Source organism: Ailuropoda melanoleuca, chromosome 3 (genome assembly GCF_002007445.2).
Source record: "Ailuropoda melanoleuca isolate Jingjing chromosome 3, ASM200744v2, whole genome shotgun sequence".
Taxonomy (NCBI): domain Eukaryota; kingdom Metazoa; phylum Chordata; class Mammalia; order Carnivora; family Ursidae; genus Ailuropoda; species Ailuropoda melanoleuca.
The window spans coordinates 111,370,201-111,390,232 of NC_048220.1; the positions used below are offsets into that span (position 1 = coordinate 111,370,201).

At 36.1% G+C, this 20,032-nt stretch overlaps 1 protein-coding gene across 3 annotated transcripts in view; it reads right to left on the reverse strand.

Annotated features, from left to right (window-relative positions):
• Positions 1-20,032, reverse strand: part of PARP8 (poly(ADP-ribose) polymerase family member 8) — a 177,020-nt gene that overhangs the window by 77,146 nt on the left and 79,842 nt on the right. For all 3 annotated transcript variants that reach the window (XR_004624292.1, XM_002919636.4, XM_034656940.1), the window contains exons 4-6: positions 8,158-8,195; positions 1,014-1,103; positions 380-450 (exon numbers count right to left, since the gene is read on the reverse strand). Coding sequence is in view for 2 of the 3 variants with exons in the window: in XM_002919636.4 (XP_002919682.2) it covers positions 380-450; positions 1,014-1,103; positions 8,158-8,195 (199 nt within the window). In the remaining variant the exon portion in view is untranslated. The remainder of the gene's footprint in view (positions 1-379; positions 451-1,013; positions 1,104-8,157; positions 8,196-20,032) is intronic.

A 20,032-nucleotide genomic window follows, 5' to 3' on the forward strand; every position in this document is an offset into this window, starting at 1 on the left:
CAAAAGAAATTGTAAGGGTGCTATCGAAACAAAGGATAGTCACATACAGTTGTTAGAACGTAAGTTACGTAAGTGCTCCCCAATGAAGTACGTTATTTGATGAATGTACGGAGAATTAAGTAAAGCTTCGTATATATTTGATTTAGATTTAAAACAGACATTCTTTCTATTATCTTAAAGGGAGCTTCCTTCTCAAAGTTAATTCTAGGTCACTACCCTCCCCACACATTAAGTCTCTCAGCCATAAACTTGTGTTTCATACACTAGATGTGATCTTAACCTCAATAACAGTGATGATATTAACTACAAATACAAGGTAAATTTAAAATATGGCTATATGTTTTTAATAAACATAAAACATGAAATGCAATTTCCATACCTCTCCATTTTCCTTCTGTAATTTGGATTTTATGGATAAGCAACAGTTAGTGTCATTTGTCTTCCTTAATTCTGAAAGTTGTAAAACATCATTTCAGTTTTCAGTATACCATTTACCAAACATTCATAAGTTTCAGTATAAAAACACCCCTCAGGTGATTCTCTCTTTGCAAGAAAATTAAGGAATATTTTGAAATTATATTACGTTGGGAAGTTACGTGACATACAAGCTATTCTGATTTTTCATTGCCCATAAAAATACAGTCACACCAAAGTGCCGCTATACGGACTCCTTCAGCTCTCGTTATGTATTTCACAGGATCTACATTGCCCTGAGTAAGCTTTTTAAATATTCAGCTTGACTAGCAGTGTCATTATGCATGGAATATTGTAGAGCAAATATCAACATAATGCATTTAAACAGGACTTTTTTCAAAGTACTGTAAATTTATGTGTTTAAAAAACTGTAAAAAAAAACAAACAAACACAAATTAAATTTAAAATGGGAACCAGATTTATAGATTCTAAAGGTAAATATCTGTTACATGGGCTAAAAGAAACAAACAAAAAATAAAGCTACCTACAGTCAAGAAAATATTAACCTAGAATTTAAAAAAACAGTGTATTCCTATTACCTGTTGCAATTCGATGAAAAATTATTGGAATTGGCTCCGTAGTAACTAATACATCTTCATCATTTTCTGAACTTGACACGTATGTATTATCTGCAAAGAAATACGGACAATTAAAGGCACAGTAACTTGAAAAAACACACCCTTTATTTTAAAAATGAGGTTATATCCACATCACTTTGACCACTCGTGAAGCACATGCTACTTTCTCTGATTAAGAAATTAAGTATATTTCAGATTTAAGTGTGATGTAATTTCAATTAGCCTCTTTAAAGAAGTTTGCATCTCCTAGAGAAACAAAGACTCTGGATAGAGATTATTACCCAATACATCTCTAATAGCCCATGGGGCAACAGATCATTTGGATGCAACTTGTTGCCCTAACTCCCTGAACAGGGTCCTTCCCAGTATCAGTAGCTGCTAGAGGAAGCAGGTTACTGGTTGGAAGGAGAAAACTAAACAAGAACATTTGGTGTAACAAATTCAGTATCAAGTCTTTAAAAAACTGGAACTAAAGCATTTGTTGAAAATCATACCTCCCTATTACTCTAATATACATTTTTAAATTGATATAAAGTCTCACAAGTCTTCCTCCATGAATTAATTTTCATTAAATAATACTACACAAGTTGAATTCATAGAACATTAAATCATTCCACAGCTTACTTAATTTTTTCTACTCATTATTTGTTTTCTCTGGAAAACATATTTTATACATTTAGGATTTTTCCCTAATAAATACAGACTTCACGTATACGGTAATATAATATAACACGTAGCCATTTATTCTTGTTTGTTCATTGAGGAGGACAGGGCATCTGTGAGAGAGCTGTTTAACAAACACTTCACCAATTCATTAACGGTGGTCCTATAATACTCTCATCAGTGTTGTACAAAATATATAAAATATAAAAATAAAAAGCATAAAGTAGTCCCAACAAGTAATAGAAACCTGTATCAGTTTCTGCAAAAGGAAACAAGTATTCTGACAACTGTCTGAGTACACAATAAAAGATCTTGAGCCAAGTTTTCATAATATTGGTCAGTACAGTGAGAACATGATCTTTAATTGATAGATATCAAAGTCATTACTTTATTTCCAAAGAAACATCTGCACTGTTTTTAGACCTAGAGTAGTGAGTCAGTGCGAGCAATATGTAGTCACAGCACAGCCACAGGAGATGCTCAACAGACACAAGGCTTCCAATAGTTATTCTGGAAAGTAAGAGTACAGGAGTGTGGATGAACAAAACAGGTTTGCCCCATTACTTCGTTTTAATTGCAAAGTTTGCCTTGTTTTGTTTTCAAATAACATCAGGGAGGGTGTGAGATTTTTGTGTTTATCAAGTGGGACCACAGATTAAGAAATGGATTTAATTTGAACTTACTTTAATTATTGTTTCATCATATTGATTGAGACTTTGACGGTTCATCTGGAGTCTCTTCTGTCAGTAACCTCATAACACTGAGGTAGGGATCAAAACCCCTCTATCAAAGTCAGTATTTAAATTTCTTAAACCCTCATTCAGACTCAGTAATTACTGATTCCAAGTTATTTGCTACAAAATCAACTGAATTACATTTTCCCTGTGCACAATGGATTCCTTGAAGCAAATTTATGGAGAAAAAGAGTATGAAAAGTGTGGATTAAAGCAACAGAAGGAATAGCTGACCACCAACTAGAAGGGGAGATCCAGAAAAATCCATAAAATGGACACAGTATCATGCAGTATCTCAGTGCCACGGAATAAGGAGGATTTTACTACTGCTTCAAGAGGCAAGTAAATTAGGACTTTCTGTTTATGAAAACGGGGAAGTGAATAACTCCATTCAAAGGATCAAATGCTTCACACAGTGTTGATACTGGAAGGCAGTCAGCTTTGATTCAAGAGAATATAATTTGGTGAATACATGCTGCGTAATACTGAAAGACAGGATTATGCAGTCAAACATATCATTTTCTAAGAGATTTTCTACCAGTTTGTATTTTGATTAGTATTTGGGCATGAGAACACTTTCAATTTCTATTTCTGGCTTAATTTACTCAAGCCAAAATGTTTTCAGGTTTCAAGACAATATCTACTAAATCATCATTACAACATAATGGGCCAGGTCAAAGGGGTACACATCCAAGTGAAGAACAGAAATATAGGAAAGTGGACAAAGCACATAAAATCTAGACCCAGTTACCAACTGGCCATTGATCCATTTTAACTAAGCCACAGTCGGCTTAGTTCTAAAAATGAAGGTTTGCTGATGGGCTTTGAGGATTGTCCCAGCTATATGAATGAATTCTACGTTTTCTTTTTGTTGTTGTTGCTTAAATAATCATTTCTAAACCTTCCTCAAACTATTTTGACATCTGTAATAATAACATCCTCTTTGTTTAGACATGAGAAAGTAGGACATAAAAAGAATAAGGAATGCATTTAAGGTAACAGAATGAGTCAGTGACAGAATAGAATGTTTTCAAACTCAAATTCCTTCTCTGGAATTCTCCCACTTGACTCCAGAGCTGCCAATTTTTTTCTTTTTTTGAAACTTCGGGGGACAGTTAGGTTCTTCAAGTTTTGTAGAGGACCTCAAGATCTTCATTAAAGGCTGTTAAGAGTATGAACATTTTCTCTTCCCTGCCCTACCAGACTAGGCAAGTACGGGAACGTTCATGGACAGCTGGGGAGAGATGGGTAGAAAGCTATGAAAAAGCATCTCCTGAACTACTGTTTTCATTCCATTTCAAATGCAACATAATTTAAGCTAAGTCATTCCATTATTCATTACTACGTACATAACTTAAGTAATTATAATTACATTGGTTTTATAATATATTCTGGATGTCTCCCCTGAATGTTATGCATAATAGTCATGTACTTCACATTAACCTTCAAGCCAATCATTTATTATCCGTATTTTAAAGATGGGGAAACCAAGACTCAGCGAAATTAAGCAATTTGCCCAAATTATTTAAGTAATTAAAATTACACATGACTAGTAAGTGATGAAACTGTCTGAATCCAAACATCAATGCTTTGCTATGCTTTTTTAATATCAAAAAAATGTCACTCAACAATTGCAATATGTTGTAAAGCATAGAAAAGGGATGAGAGAATTCACACCCACCAGTAGGTAGACTCCTAATTAAAGGTGGGAATTGAGAAAAAACTCTGCTGTTCTATTACAGCAGAGCTAATTATCTGTGACTTGTAATATACTTGCCTTCAAAAAGCAAAAATCTGTCTACAGTACAAATGACATAAGGAAGTACAAGCAAACCAGAAGGTTGCTCTGTTTCCTCACTTCATTTTAAAGAACCAACATATCACTTAGCATTGCATTTATATACATGTTATTTAAAGGTACACCTAACGCTCAACAAAGACCCCCTTTGTTCACAAAGACAAATCTATTAAGGTTACTTAATAGATTAACAGATTAAGATTATAAAATGATAAATTCGTTCCTAAGGAGATAAACAGGGTAAAATAATCCTGAATTTGAAGGATTATGCTCATACATTTCCACAGGACAAAGAAAGTTCCAAATTTTCAAACTTGGATGATGAACTAATCACTCAACCATACAATCCAGGAAAAGTAGGAGGGGGGAAAAAGACTGAGGCACATTAGCAAAAGGAATTAACAAAAGTACTATCAAGATGACTTCGTTTAGAAATTAAAAATGAAGTAGAAAGCTATTTGTTTGAAAGGATTTTACTGTAGGTAAAACTCTGGGGAAGAAAAATCAAAGGGAGAAAAAGGCAAGAACAAATGTAAAACAGCAGAAACGAGAAAGGAGAAATAGCCACAGAGACGCAGAAGATTTTCAGATGCATATACTGAACATTATAAACAACTTTTTGCCTTTAAAAGCTGCACTTTTCACCAACATATTGAGTTTTCAAGAAGAATATATGTTTAAAAATGACTAAGAAGCAGAAAATCAGAACAGATAATAATCATGGCAGAAAAATAACAATTATTAATCCCAGAACCGTCCCTAAAAAGATACCAGGCTCAGAGAGATTTACTTGAGTGTTCGGTCGAATGCCGAAGAACCGGTACAATGTCAAATCTTTAATGACAAAGTATATGGTAAAGTGCATCTAATTCTTAAAGATCAACATTAAGATATCCACTAATGATATAACTTGTCACCTTGTTGTTCAAAAGAGAAAACATATATGATACTTCAACAGATGTTAAATAAGAATTTGAGAAAGACTTAATACTCAAAAAAAAAAAAAGAAAAAAGCTTGGTATATGAGAAAAGTAGTTTTCTGTAAGCAGATGGAAGCATGATCACTAATTTTTTTAAAAAGGACAAAGCTGCCAACTTTCATCAATTATTAAAAATTATTCTGGAAGTTTTAGCAGCATAATGGGAGAAAAAAACACAAGGATGAATATTGGAAGGGGGAGCAAACATAATTTTTATACAATATTATCTACCTGAGAAATCAAGTGTATTAACTGAAATGTTAGTACAAATAAATGTAGATTAAAATTTAATAATGGGGAAATATTATCATGGTAATATTCACTTTGAAGAAAGCTCCATAAAAATACTAGCACTACTTCTTCCTCTTAGAAGTGATAGAAATCAGAACTGAATTATAGACTTGGTTTTACCACCAAACTACACGTCCTTGGGAAATACAATTGAGCATCTTTTGGCATATTTCTTCAAGTATAAAATGTCATGATAGCCTCTGTTCTGCCTATACACAAACTGACATTTAGATTCAATTCAATTATGTGCATGAACATACTCGGTACACCGTGTATTGGTTACATCAACCAATTCAAAATCTGACCCCCAAATGCACTAATCTCTCTCGCCCATACTTGTGTTTTATTTACACTCCTTTTATTTTTAGAAATGAAATTATTTTGCAGATTCGCTACATATTTTCTCCAGGATGGGAATTTGTTTTAAAAAAGCACAAATGATAACCAGTGTTTTAGTTTTAAGTTTCATTTTTTGTATATTCCGTTTCCAAGAGGGGCTCCCTCCCACAAGGTGAGAAAAGGTCAGTGATACCTCGTAGCCACAAGAGGGAGCTAAACATTTGGTTGGCTTGGTTTACCAAAGTCATCTTCTGCCCTATTTCCTGTGCTACTGAATTATTCACTTAACTGTCTTCAAGGTGGGTTTTGATTTGTGGCATTATTTCTATCACCCTGACTTGAAGTCCTCTCATGATTGACATTTCTAGGAGCTGCCTCAGATGGGAAGCACAATAATTATAATATTTACAATAGTGAGTTAACTCATTTTCTTAACATACTTATTTAGCAAACATTCAGCATCAAAAACATCATGAGGGAGAGAGTTGATTACAAAATCATCTACAAAAATTTTTTCTTCATAAATATTTTGTCTTGCTACTTCCAATGAAATCTGCCTAGAACACTTCATATCTACTATTAAAAAATAAGCGCCTCTTCAGTAACAAATAACTCCCCTTGTAAAACTATACAATGGTCTTAAAGAATACTATGTTTAACACATGTGGCGATCATAGCAAAATAATTGTAAGGGAGTTTATGATTTACAAAATTATTTTTATTTTTTTTAATGTTAATCACGGTACTTTTTAAAAGATTATTTGAGAGCGAGAGTGAGAGAGAGACAGAGCACAAGCAGGGGGAGGGGCAGAGGGAGAAGGAGAAGCAGACTCCCCTTTGATCAGAGAGCCCCACATTGGGCCCCAGGATCATGACCTGAACCAAACGCAGACACTTAACCAACTGAACCACCCAGGCGACCCTACAAAATTATTTTTAAATGTAACATTTGATCTTATAAAAAGATTAAATGCATGATGTAAACTTCCACAAAAAATACTAGCCTAAATGCCAAATAATTAAGTTTTACATCTTCACGCTACCTTATGAACTAATTATTTTTTAAAAATACTCAAAGTACATATAATCAAACTTACTTATAGCAGTCTAGTAATTTTACATAGAAAAATATGATCCAAATCATGGAGAGTATGTGAATAAAATGGCTAGATTTTAATAAGAATTTATTCTAATTTATGACACTGGCAGATCACAACAGTATATGGTGACCATCTGATTTTATTGTCAGAACGTTGGAGGTATAGATATATGTATATATATAAAATGAAATATAGGCAGTTAAAATTTGCTGTTCTTTGCCACAAAATACGATAAACAATAGATTCTAGCATTATACTCTTTTCTCTGAGGTAAACTAATCAAGGTGCATTTTTTCTGCTCTAAGTCTGCAATCCTTGTGCTCTTGTTCAAGATAAAATTATAGATATCACTTGTGAGGAAAATACCAAAGAAGAACATCTTGTTTGTGTCTTCAAATTGTCGTAACTGAAATGTTGGATTCTGCAGCCTGGGCTCTATGAGATGACATGTGTTTAGAAAATAGGACTACCCATGGCCTAGAAGAAAAACACTTGTTTGAAATGGATTTGCAGCGTTCTTGGCTTCTGCTTCTAGGGACAAGGGTTTGTGGGCCTAGTAACCTATTTCAGGAGACAGACACACAGTGAGAATAGCCACGCATATACAAGATACTTAGTCTAATGCAGTGGTACAGTCCACAGGCTCTGGACTACTAGGTTCAAGTCCCACCTCTTCCTCTTACTAGGTGTGTCATCATTCAGGAGGAAAATGGTGATGTTATGGTAACAATCTCATAGGATTATGGTGAGAATTGTTTAATGATTCATATACTTAGAGAAATGAAGACAGGCCTATTTTAGCTATTAACTATTTTTAGCTATTAGTTTAGCTGTTATTCTTACCTGTTATATTTACATTATGAAAAGCCAAATGATGTTCCAAATCCAATAACTAAACCAGTTCAGAGACTCTTTGTTTTACTTGCAATGAGATAAATATATACAGGCTGAAGCTATCACATGGGCTCAAGTAAATGACTTTTCATCAGAAAACTATTTTGATTCTGGACTGCATCTCAGGGTTAAGACATGTATCTCACAGGCAACCAACGGAATTCTTCTAGATCTTCAAGTCTTTTCCTGCCAACATTTCGCTCCTAGATATATTTATACACATTCTCCATCTCCAGAAGAAAAAAATATTCAAAGAAATCATGACACGAGTATTTGTAATAAAAAATAGGAAGAAGAAAAGCATACCTGGATAATCTTCAGATACATGTACTGAATAGGATACACTGTTAAAACAGGGGAAAAAAGAGAAAAGACTCAAATTACTGCTAAGGTAGATGTTTTTACAAAATAAAAACCAACCTCACATTACCGATTCATTTTTACAGACAGAAGTACAGATAGAAGTACAAACAAAAAAACCTCTTTGATATTTGACATAGGAAGCTTCCAGGTTTTTAAGATATATTTTCCATGAGTATAAATGGTTTTTGAAATATCTTTCTCCCAACAGTGGTACTTTTAGTATAGACAGGTCTTTTTAATCTCAGCAATATCTAATATTCCCTAATCTATGATCATTTGTGTGCTTGCTCAGATTTTATCAAATCTCTCTCTCTTTTTTTTTTTTTAACCAAACAAAGTATTCCTCCTATTTGGTACAGCAATTCAGAATTTAAACATTTATTTTGAATACTGGTTCCCCACAATATGCTGTGCTTTTGAAACATGTCCTTTTCTTCAAAGGATTAACAACCGGATGACAGTGTAACTAATAGTTATTCATCAGCCAATCTCTCATCATCATGATATATAACAAATTCTCTCCTGTTCTCTCAGAAAGATTGGGTTGCTTTAAAAATAACTTTTAAATGGCATTATAACAATTTCACAACTCCTTTCTCAGTAACCCTACTGCCTTTAGGTATTACTCAGTGACGCATGGCAAGTTATCAGGCTTATTTGTCCACTTTCCTATCTCTGTCAGCTAGACTGTAAGTCTCTTGAGGTTAGGGTCCATGTCTATCTTTATTTTTAACACCGCCACCTATTATAGTGCATGACGCTCAGCACTTATTCAATATTAGCTTTCTGAATGGATCGGGGGAACTGCCGCCTGCCAGAGAAAAGTCAAAATTTAGTTTAAGTTCAGCCAAATTAACTGCCTGTTAAGACCAAAAAAAAAAAAAAAAAATCAATTCTCTTTGAAGGAACAGACAGAATAGAGTCAATGCAAAGTATCATTCACAAAGTAAATTCAATACAACCCAAATTACTTGACATATGAGCAAGCAGGAGAATCTAACCTGTATTCAAGTGGAAATCTGACCCAAGGGCTGGAATTAGCCCACAATGATGTTAAAACAGCTAATATAAATATGCTTAGGAAGGAAAATCCAATCCAAAGAAGAAGAAACAGATGATCAGGGTCTTGTGGGACGCTAACAAAAGGGCAAGCATTTTGTATTACTAAAGTTTCAGGAGGTGAAGAGAGAAGGAAAAATGCAGGAAAAAAAGGGCTGAAAATTTCCCAATTTGGGTGAAAGACCGATGAACAGACTGAAGAAGCCCAGAAAACCCCGAACAGGGTTAAGTACAGAGAAAGCTAAATCCAGGTACACAGAGTCAAACTGCTGAAACCAAATATAAGGAAACATTTTTAAAAGAAGAGAAAAACTTGACACATTACATACCTGAAAATAAGAACTGATGTTTTCATAAGAAACCATGGAGAAGAGAGGACAATAGAATGATAAGAACTGGAGGAGGGAAGGTAGAGCTGACAACTATGAACCCAGAATTCTATATTCAAGCTGTAGATCTTTAAAAATGAAGATAAATTTTAAAACTTACACATAAAAGAAAATTGTGGATATTTGTCCCAGCAAACCGAAAAGTAGAAAAAAATCCCAAAGTTCTTGAGGTGAATGATATCAGAAAATCAAACATCCAGAAGGAATGAAGAGCACCAGAAATTGTAAGTATAAAAGACTATTTTCCTCTTAATATTTTAAAAATACATGACTGTTCAAAAATTCTAACACTTCACCGTGGGATTTATAAAATAAGTAAATGTAATACACATGACAATTATAGCATAAGGTCAGGGAGGGGCTAAATGGTCATACACAGTTTCAAGTTTCTTACATCTTATATAAGATGTTGTAATACTAACCCTAAACAATAATGCTAAGAAAAATTAAGTATATACTGTATTCCCTAGAACAAAAAAAAAAACTTAGCAATAGATAGATGAAAGTGGAATTCTAAAATCATTTTGGAACATTTAATCCAAAAGAAAGCAAGAACAGAGGAACAAAACACAGAAGGCACAAATGAAAAACAGTAAATGGTGCCTGAATCTAATTGTAGGAAGGATTGCATTTAATGCTAATAGACGAATTACACTGAATAAAAGGCAAAGATGGCCAGAATGGATTAAAAAAAAAAAAAAGGAAAGATCCAATTCTATGCTGTCTTTAAGAGATTCACATTAAATATAAAGGCCCAGATTGAAAGTAAAGGAGGGAAAAGTTATACCATACAAATGGTAAGCATAAGACTTAAGTGTTTAAATTAATAACAAAGACTTCAACAACAAGATGCAATGAGATCATTCATAATGATAAAAGGGTCAATTCATCAGGATGAAGGCACAAGAATCATAAATGTGTATGCACCTAATAACAGAGCTTCAAAATACATGAGGCAAAATCTGACAGATAAAGGGAGAAATGGACAACTCCACAATCATAGTTTGAGTAATTAATAGAACTAGACCTCCCCAAAATCATTAAAGACATAGAAAATCTAAAACAGATTTTCATAAAAAACTATAACTGCAGAGTATGTTTTTCTTTTCAGGTACACAATGTTCACCAAGAAAGATCATATACTGCCCTATAAAACTAGTCTTCGTAAATGTGAGTGGATGGATTGTTGTGGTTCACCATAGTTCGTACCCTGGGTTTCCTGGCTCATCTGGCTCTTATAACACTAAATCTTTTTTTTTTTTTTTAAAGATTTTATTTATTTATTTGACAGAGATAGAGACAGCCAGCGAGAGAGGGAACACAAGCAGGGGGAGTGGGAGAGGAAGAAGCAGGCTCATAGCAGAGGAGCCTGATGTGGGGCTCGATCCCACAACGCCGGGATCACGCCCTGAGCCGAAGGCAGACGCTTAACCGCTGTGCCACCCAGGCGCCCCTTATAACACTAAATCTTAAATCTTCAAAGAGCCCCTGCCTTACAGGTTTGTGAGTGGACTTTAAAGCACGATAGCATTTTTTTTTAACTTTTTATGTTTATATAATTATAGGTTTACATGAAGTTGCACAGATAGCATAGTGGTCTCATGTAGCCTTTATCCAAGTTCCCCCATTAATTATATGTTATACACCAATAGTGAAATATCAAAAGCAGGAAACTGACATTAGATAAAGTTTGCATATAGTTCTAGGTTATTTTATCACATTTGCATCATGTACTCACTATCGTACATCATGATACCGAACTATTTGATCATTCAAGGATTTCCCTCATGCTACGCTCATTAGAGTCAAACCTGTCTCCCTCCATCCCAACATCCTTAACAGCCACTAATCAATTCTCCATCTCTTATAATGTTGTCATTTCAAAAACATTATACAAATGGAATCCGAGAGTATGACATGAAGCACAACAGGATTCTGACGCAAAGATAGTAATGTGAAAAAATTACTATGATTGGCAATATTTAGGCTAGACTGAAGATGAGGGACACTGGATTCAAAAGCGACTGTAGTAGCAAAATATGAGCAACTATCAGTGGGGAGGTAAGTAACGGGGAAGAGAAGGCAGGAACAAATGGCAGATGTTGGAGCCCAGCCAAGAGACCAGCTTTGGAAATCATGGCCCTGAATCAAACGCCAAGAATTAGAAGATAAAATAACCATGCCAGTGATGCTTCAAATAAGCTGGAGGAAATACACATTATGACCTCAATGAATTTATTTTCCCACAAGTCATCCCCTTAGACAATGAAACTACACTATGTAGAAATGAAATTATCGATGATCAAGGCAACCCTTCATATGGCAGTACTATGTGACAGAAGCCTGGGATCTTGCCAGAGATTTTACTCAATACTAAGCTGAGTTAATTCCCAATAGCCTACCATCTCAACCAACAGGAGTTGGCTTCATTTCTCATCCATCTGAATGTCTAAACCCAAAAGGAAGCCTTAATACGTTCCCATGTCTATCTCCAATTAGGGAGCCTGTTGTAGTCAGGGCCACACAAACAGAGATCAAATTCCAGGCTTGAGCCTCAGTAGGTGAGTGGCATGTGAAAAGTTACTTCAACACCCTCAGCTTCAATCTCTTTTCCGTAAAATGGGAGAATCCAGACATACAGTACAAGCCTGCTGCAATGATTTAGTGGTTTAACAGGTGTAAGGTCCCCAGAACAACGTCAGACACAGAGCAGCAGGTGCTAAGTAATGCTAGTCAGCTTCCAGTACAAGCAAAGAAAATTTATAAAAATGAAATGTTACATGAATGAATGTTTATTGGGGAACTCAATTTACTCAAAATCACAACATATTACATTAATCAGAGACCAAAACTAACACTGATGATTTTATTTTATGGTTGTATTATCCTCATGATTTTAAGAGACATTTCCGGGTTCATGATCATACCTAATTTTTCAAATACAAAATAGAAAGCAAAAGCCCTACAAAATGACTCATCAGCTCCTGTGCTATATAGCATTTTCTTGGTAGTACACCAGAAGGAAAATCACCAGGGCTGTAAAATCCAAATCAGTTTCACTCTGTGGCTTACAGAGTTCTTAGGGAAACAATCTAATACAAGCAGACATGGATGATTAAGCTAAAGGACCTAATAGGCAGGGCTGGGGGGTGGGGAAAAAAGCAAAAAACCAAGCTTAAATAGATACAGGAATAAGGGTGCAGCATGTGCTGTACATATTAAATACTAAGGCAGACAAAATTATGAGGAAGTGAATGGGAAAGAAGGTGAACAAGAGAAGGAAGAGAAAGGTGGAGCAAGCTCTGAATTCTGATTCAGGAAAAAAAAAAAAAGGCCTTCAAAATTTTAGACTACGCTAAACTATTACACTGAGGTGCTTTGTCAGAGGAATTTAGTCCGTCACTCTGTTTGGTATATACTGCCTGTACTGCACTGTACTGGGTTTGATTTTGTTTTGTTTACAATTTTATTTATTTATTTGCCAGAGGGAGAGAGTGAGAGAACAAGAAGGGGGAGCAGCAGGCAGAGGGAAAAGCAAGCTTCCCGCTGAGCAAGGAGCCTGGTGCAGGACTCAATCCCTCATGACCTGAGCCGAAGGCAGACACCTAACTGACTGAGCCACCCAGGCGTCCCTTCCCCACCCCCCACCCCTGCCCGGGTTCTTAATATCACACATTTAAGATGAGAATCCATAAATTATTTCTATAACCTTAATCATTTCTTAAATAAAATGGCTGCTTCCACCTCTTATTCCTCTGAAAGCAACTGTCCCTACCAAAGATCTCTCTCTACTGCGGAGAACCTCTGAAGGAGTTCCTGGGGGGCCTTCAGATGTTCCCTGTCTACCTAATCCTGTATTTTGTTTCAACATTTGTTCACTTCTGTAATTAAAAGCATTCATTAGGTCATTATTACACCTAACCGCACCACTCACTCCATTACCATCCTATTTCTTCTGAAATGCCTGCAGAGAAGTATGAATAGATGGAGTTTAGATCTAGTTCCCAAGTTCACAAATCAAAGAAGATTCTTTAAGAATAGTAGGGAGCTGAGGAAAATGGCAGTTTTAACATAACAGGGAAGGGAACTGAGATCTGAAGACAAAATTGTTTTAGATTTTTAGACCTCTCGGAGGTACTGGATTCAGGGGCTGTATTTTACAAGTGGGCCCCAAAATGTTTCTGCCACCTCAAACTCAAGAGTCCTGGATTCTGAGTTCATACTTTTTCATCTACACCCGGGGGTTTTGACAAAGCAAGGAAAACCCAGTATTTCATTGTATCTTTTACTTTACTCTCTAAAACAATCTCTCTGATAAACCAATCCTTCCATAGCTTTTCTTTCCCAGTTAGATCACTTTAAAAATTTACATGAGTAAAAGCAAAATGCAGAAACTGACAAAACACTGCAGCTCGTGGCCAGCAGTCCTCCATTCTACTTAACAATGTTGCTGACTGCAGGCCTCAGCTCTGTACATTCGCGTCCACTTGCAAGACAGCAGCTTAGAACTGGGGATGTATGTTCCCTACCCCATTCCCAGACCTCCTGGGAACCTACCAGAAGAAAATTCACTCTGATACCTCTTCCCCAGTGTTCAGTGTCACAGGGTGAAAAAGATCCTGTCCGGCTATCCATCTCTACAGCCAACTCTTGCATCTCAAGCTGGAAGGTGACTTGGCATGCTAGAAGCTCACATCTGCTATTTTGATGCAATTTACTTCCCAGAATCTTCACTATCACATTCATTATCATTTTTATCTTCCATAAACATTTTCTAAACATCCAAGTCAATGAGCTATAACACCCTCATCATTTACCATTATTAGCTAACAATTGTTTTGTCATTTATCCAGGATTAGGAATTTCTAGGGCACTCTCTTCCTCTTTACTTAAAAATCTTCACATCACCCACATCCATATGGACAACGTTAAGCTGCATATGGTTCCATGACCTCATCTTCCCTTAATTTTAGCTCACCAAATCCATGGCTACACCTTGGACCCTGGCTTGAAGCATAGTTGCTCTCCTTCTAAAATCTCAACCCAGTGTCCCACTTTTTAGCCACAATTTTATAACTTTTCAGTTATTATATTATATTATTTTATTCCTACTCACTGACACCCACCAATTCCCATGCTTTCTTTCACTCCTTGTGCTCTTTATAGTCCCTTCCAGCTTCATTTCCTTCTTTATGTGACAGTAGAGCCCTAACTGCTCTCCCCAAACCATGTTCAACTCCTTCAGCGTGTACCCCTATTTTTCCCATGCAGATTATCTACCAGACCTAGAACACCCAACCATTGATAAATCATTTCTCAACTCCCTACACTTGGGCTATGAATGCTGTTGGAGAGGACAGTGGATGCAAAGCATCTGGATCCACTGCAGACATATGGCACCCCACACCAGCTCTGCACAACCTTGCTCAGTAAGCCCTCATACCCTCTTCTGTGTCGTCTTAGTAGATTTTTCAAACCTTCACAACTTTCTAACATCCTGTAACAACCTGCCCTTTCAACTACCCTTATTAAGATAAAATAGATCATCATATGGCTACTCCCACTAGGCATTTTTTCATTTCTTTCTCCCACCAACCACCTATAAGTTAATACTTTTCTCCTTGCACCCAGGAAGATGGAAATGTCTGTTCCTTTATCAAAGACTAATCCGTCTAGTTGATTTATAGATGCCATAAGTGAAGGGTCCATTTGGGACCTTGTTCCACAATTTGAAATTAATTAAAAAAAATCTGTAATTACAGACGTGTGAAAAGATTTACTCACGAATATATTAATGGTAGCACTGTTAAAATGAAGAAGTACCCAGAAAAGCAAAAAATGCCAGTAATAGGATTCTATAGACTATTACGTACATATAATGTAACACCAGGCAACTGTGAAAAAGTAATGGTGTAAAATAATATTGTAATGAAAGAGACACGTGTTTCTGATGTATTAAGGTACATACGAAAATGTAGACAGCTACAGCATATTTTCATTAAAATTATGTAAATTCATATTTATTTACTACAAATACATATTGATAGAAGCATGGCTAGAAAAATAATGACAAATTTCAACATTTGTTATCTCTTGTTTATTGGCTGAAAGGGAACTTTATTTTATGTATCTGTATTTTTTCAATCTTTATGATAAGAAATAATAAAAAGGGGAGGAACTTCTAATGTTTAAGCTCTCCCTTTTCTAATTATCACTCCATTTGCCTTCTTAAAATCAAGTTTTGCCAAGAGTCACCTAAGCCCTTTTTGCTACCTGCCCACTCGCATGTGGACACTCCAACCTGGCCTCCACTCCTAGGACCCCACCAACATTCTGCTGCTTCACAATAGCACTGGTCTTTTTTTTTTTTTTCCCCTAGTCTTTTTCTTACACAAATTCTCAGGCGCATTTAATAAAAATAAAGACATCATGAAATCCTCCTTTCTTGGCTCCTGAATCCCACATCTTCCTGGGTCCCCTCTTATTTTTGAAGATGCTTTTCTGAGTCTCTTGACTTTTGATATTTCACATTTCATGCTGTTTTCCTATTTCAATGCTTTCCAGTCATGCTGACTGCTCTATTTTTTCACATGAGTAATCTCAACTATATCCCTGAGAATCTCCTACCAGCCATGAGCAGAAGGCTCAAAAATTCCCTATCTCCAAATCAGGTAGGCAGCTTTTTTATTTCCCCCCACATTTCAATGGGATATTCTCCGAGCAAACTAAACCCAACTCATACAAAACAGAACTCACTGCCTTCTTTACATTAATTTTCAACTCAACAAATTAAATACCAAGAAATCTGGGGCAAATAATAGCAGCACCTGCTGTTAGGAACTATAGATCTACTTTCTATTTGACCGTATCAGGGTGCAAGACGCTTGGCCACTTTCTGGAGCAGGGTAAGTCTGAGTTAGTTGATTTGAGGTGGGACCTGGATTGTGCATTTCTAAAAAGCACACCAAGTGATTGTGATGAAAGTAAGCTCTAGACCCTGTTTCCAAAAAACATAGATACTGACTCTATAAAATTAATGCTAATTCTTTAATTTGTCTTCCAGGGCTCTTCATGATCTGACCCATAACTCTCTGACCAGCCAAAACCCTACCAAATACCTAGAGACCTGAACTTCTAAATACTTCATGTTCTACCATTACCAAAACAATTCATTTTAATCACACAAAGGAAAATGGCTCCAGGCTCTGGATGTGAAATCTGACTCCACCATTATCAACTGTGTGACTAGAGCTAGATAACTTCCACTCTTTGACTCAGTTTCCTATCTGTAGTTTTCTATCTCTTAGGGTTGCTATAAGGATTGTAAACTGGTTAATACATGTAAAACACTTTGAAGGAAAGAAAAAAAAAAGACACCAACCACACCAAAGTTTTCAATAAACATTAGCTGCTTCATTAGTAAATATCCTTATCATTATTATTACTCCTACACATAGACTTAGTTTCCTGCAACACACTCCCCACTCCCCTCAAGACTCAATCTCAAGGACAACTTCCTATGAAACTTCTCCAGCAACCCAGGCAGACTTGGGTGTTTCTTCTGCTATGTCCCACCTCATCTCTAGACTGAAGGTACAGACCAAACATTCTCATCCTCAAATTCCCCCAGCTTTGACACAGTCACTTATCACTCAAAAAATAGTTTCTGAATAAACGAACAAATCATATCTTTTTCCAAAATTTCTGGAGGATATACCATGACAGTCCTTGACAGAATATGTATTACTTCAGCAAGTGCTGAAATATTTGATGAAAATCAGCAAATGTTGGTACTCAGCAGTTCTCCCTGTGGGTCCACACCACCGAGCAAGGGAGTATCAGGCTCTTCCATCACCTTCTCTTCACAGGCTTTTTGTGATATCCAAAACAGAGTGGGTTCTGAATGCCCAGATCATAGGTATTCTCTGTATTTCTCATTTTCAAATCTACATACTGAAGGTGATACTTGCATTATTACCAGTCTTGACAGCGTGAGTTGAAATTCAGTGACACTATGTAGGGGAAGATCTTTGCTCCCCAAAAATGGAAGCATCACAGTTACTTTCAATACAAACAAGGAGAAATGTTAGCATTTCAAACTGATCATTAGCTCACTAGTTTACTTGTTAGGAGAGTACTACACAGGAAAGTCCTTATTTAACCTATCTTGAAACCTATCTTTACTCCTATCTTGAAAGTATAGAAGGAAATGTCAGTTCTCCTAGGCAGAACTGGAAAGTGGTATAGAAAATGTTTGAGCAGGGATTTGCTGGGACATGATATATTCTGTGCCAGGAGCAAGCATGTTTAGTCAGGCCTATAATGACAACCACGTATATATACCCTAACTGCCCCTCTTCTGCAGCATTCAACAATAAGACAAGAGACTAAGCTCTCACTCCAGAAGACAAGACATATCTCTCTGGCCAATGAAATAAATTGTTGATGTAGGACAATTTATATTACCCTTTACAAAGGTAAAAGGGTGAAGATGCTTGCCTGATAAATGTTGTTACTCAATAATACATATGTTCGTACATTCAAAGCTTATTTGATAATTTTTAAAGTTATACTTTCAGTAAGTGATGTAACAAGATTAAAGTAATGCTGTTCATTTGTGCGACTTTTAGGGAATTGACGGAGTCAGCAACTTCATGCTTAAATATTATATTATAGGTCACATGCTTAGAATTTTAAGTAAACCATCTTCTCAACAGAGATGAACTTGAAGGACCTACGTCCAACTTTGATTAGTAGCCCAGATAGCATGCTTTATTTAGGATATTAATATGCCATATGGTATGAGCAAAATTTTTCTTTTATACTGCCTTAGTCAAAGGAGAGAGCCAACTGCATATTTAAATAAAGTTCCGTTTCTCTTTTATTCTTTAATTATAACCAAAAATAAAAGGGAGCTCACAAATGCAATTTCAATAGATAGAGCATGCCAAGTCATCGACATTAAATTTATTACATATAAACGTCATTTCCATATTTCCTCCCCAAAGCTTTATGTCCGGACTTTTCTTCTCTGTGCAGTTTGCAACTAATTCAACACTCTTTTTGATAAATATTCACTAAAATGTAGATGCCTTTCCCGTCACTGTTTTATATCTAGGTTCAAGTTACACATGGTTATAAAAAGTTTAAAGCTGCTATGAATGATTTACACAACATGCCAGGACTGGAAAGCTGAATATGATAAAATAATTCTAAAAATGAAGTAAGGCTTTGTTGAGGCAAGAAAACATGTTTTAAGAAAACACTATAAATATTCAGACAGATAACTACAATAAATGCTAAGCTATTACCTTGGCAACTTTCTCAAATCCTTAAAGTATTGTAAGATCAGTTCTTTCCAGATAACTTCTTGTGGAATATCAAGGACAATTCTTTTTTTTTTTTTTTTAAAGATTTTATTTATTCTACAGAGATAGAGACAGCCAGCGAGAGAGGGAACACAAGCAGGGGGAGTGGGAGAGGAAGAAGCAGGCTCATAGCGGAGGAAGCCTGATGTGGGGCTCAATCCCAGAACGCTGGGATCACGCCCTGAGCCGAAGGCAGACGCTCAACCGCTGTGCCACCCAGGCGCCCCTCAAGGACAATTCTTAATACCACCTGAAGTCCCTGAAGGATTTGGTCTACCTACTTGTCTCATCCCCAATTTGTCCTGCATTCTCTCTGGACTCCAACAAAAAGGATCCCCTTTACTTCCTAAGCATGCCTCATTCCCTCTCCCTGGAATGCTCTCCTCCTTTTTGCCTTGTTAACTCATTCTCATCCTTCAGTTCTCAACTCAAATGTCACCTTCTAGGAAGAAACTCCGTGATCACCCCTCCCAGACTTAGATCTACTCTACAAGCAGTTACAATTACAGTTTGCAATTCTACACTCATTTGCATGACATTAACATCGGCTTCCCCCAGGAAATCTGTAAGAATGGAAGGCACTTCTGTTTTCTTCACCTGAACCTCCCAGCAACTATCATATGCCTAGGATACAGCAGGAACACTGTAATTAATTGTGGAATGAATGTTTATTAATAAATGTATAAATCCTTTAACTTTCCAACTTGGAATAATCTTCCTCACAAAATTACTTAGCAACTATGATTTAGTTTACAGCCTGAAGAGCACAGTAGAAAGAACACAGACATTAGTATATGCCTTTACAAGCCATGCGAGCCTGAGAAAAAGAATTGGCTAACCTCCTGCTTATTTGTGAAGTGAGATAACATCTACTTCGTAGCATTGTCAAGAGGATTACATGGAAGATGATAAGTGGAAGAAAGCAGCTTGTGTAATAAGAGGAGACAATCAATAAACATATTTCTCAACTCACTCCCCTTCCCCAAAACTCAAGCATGAAAA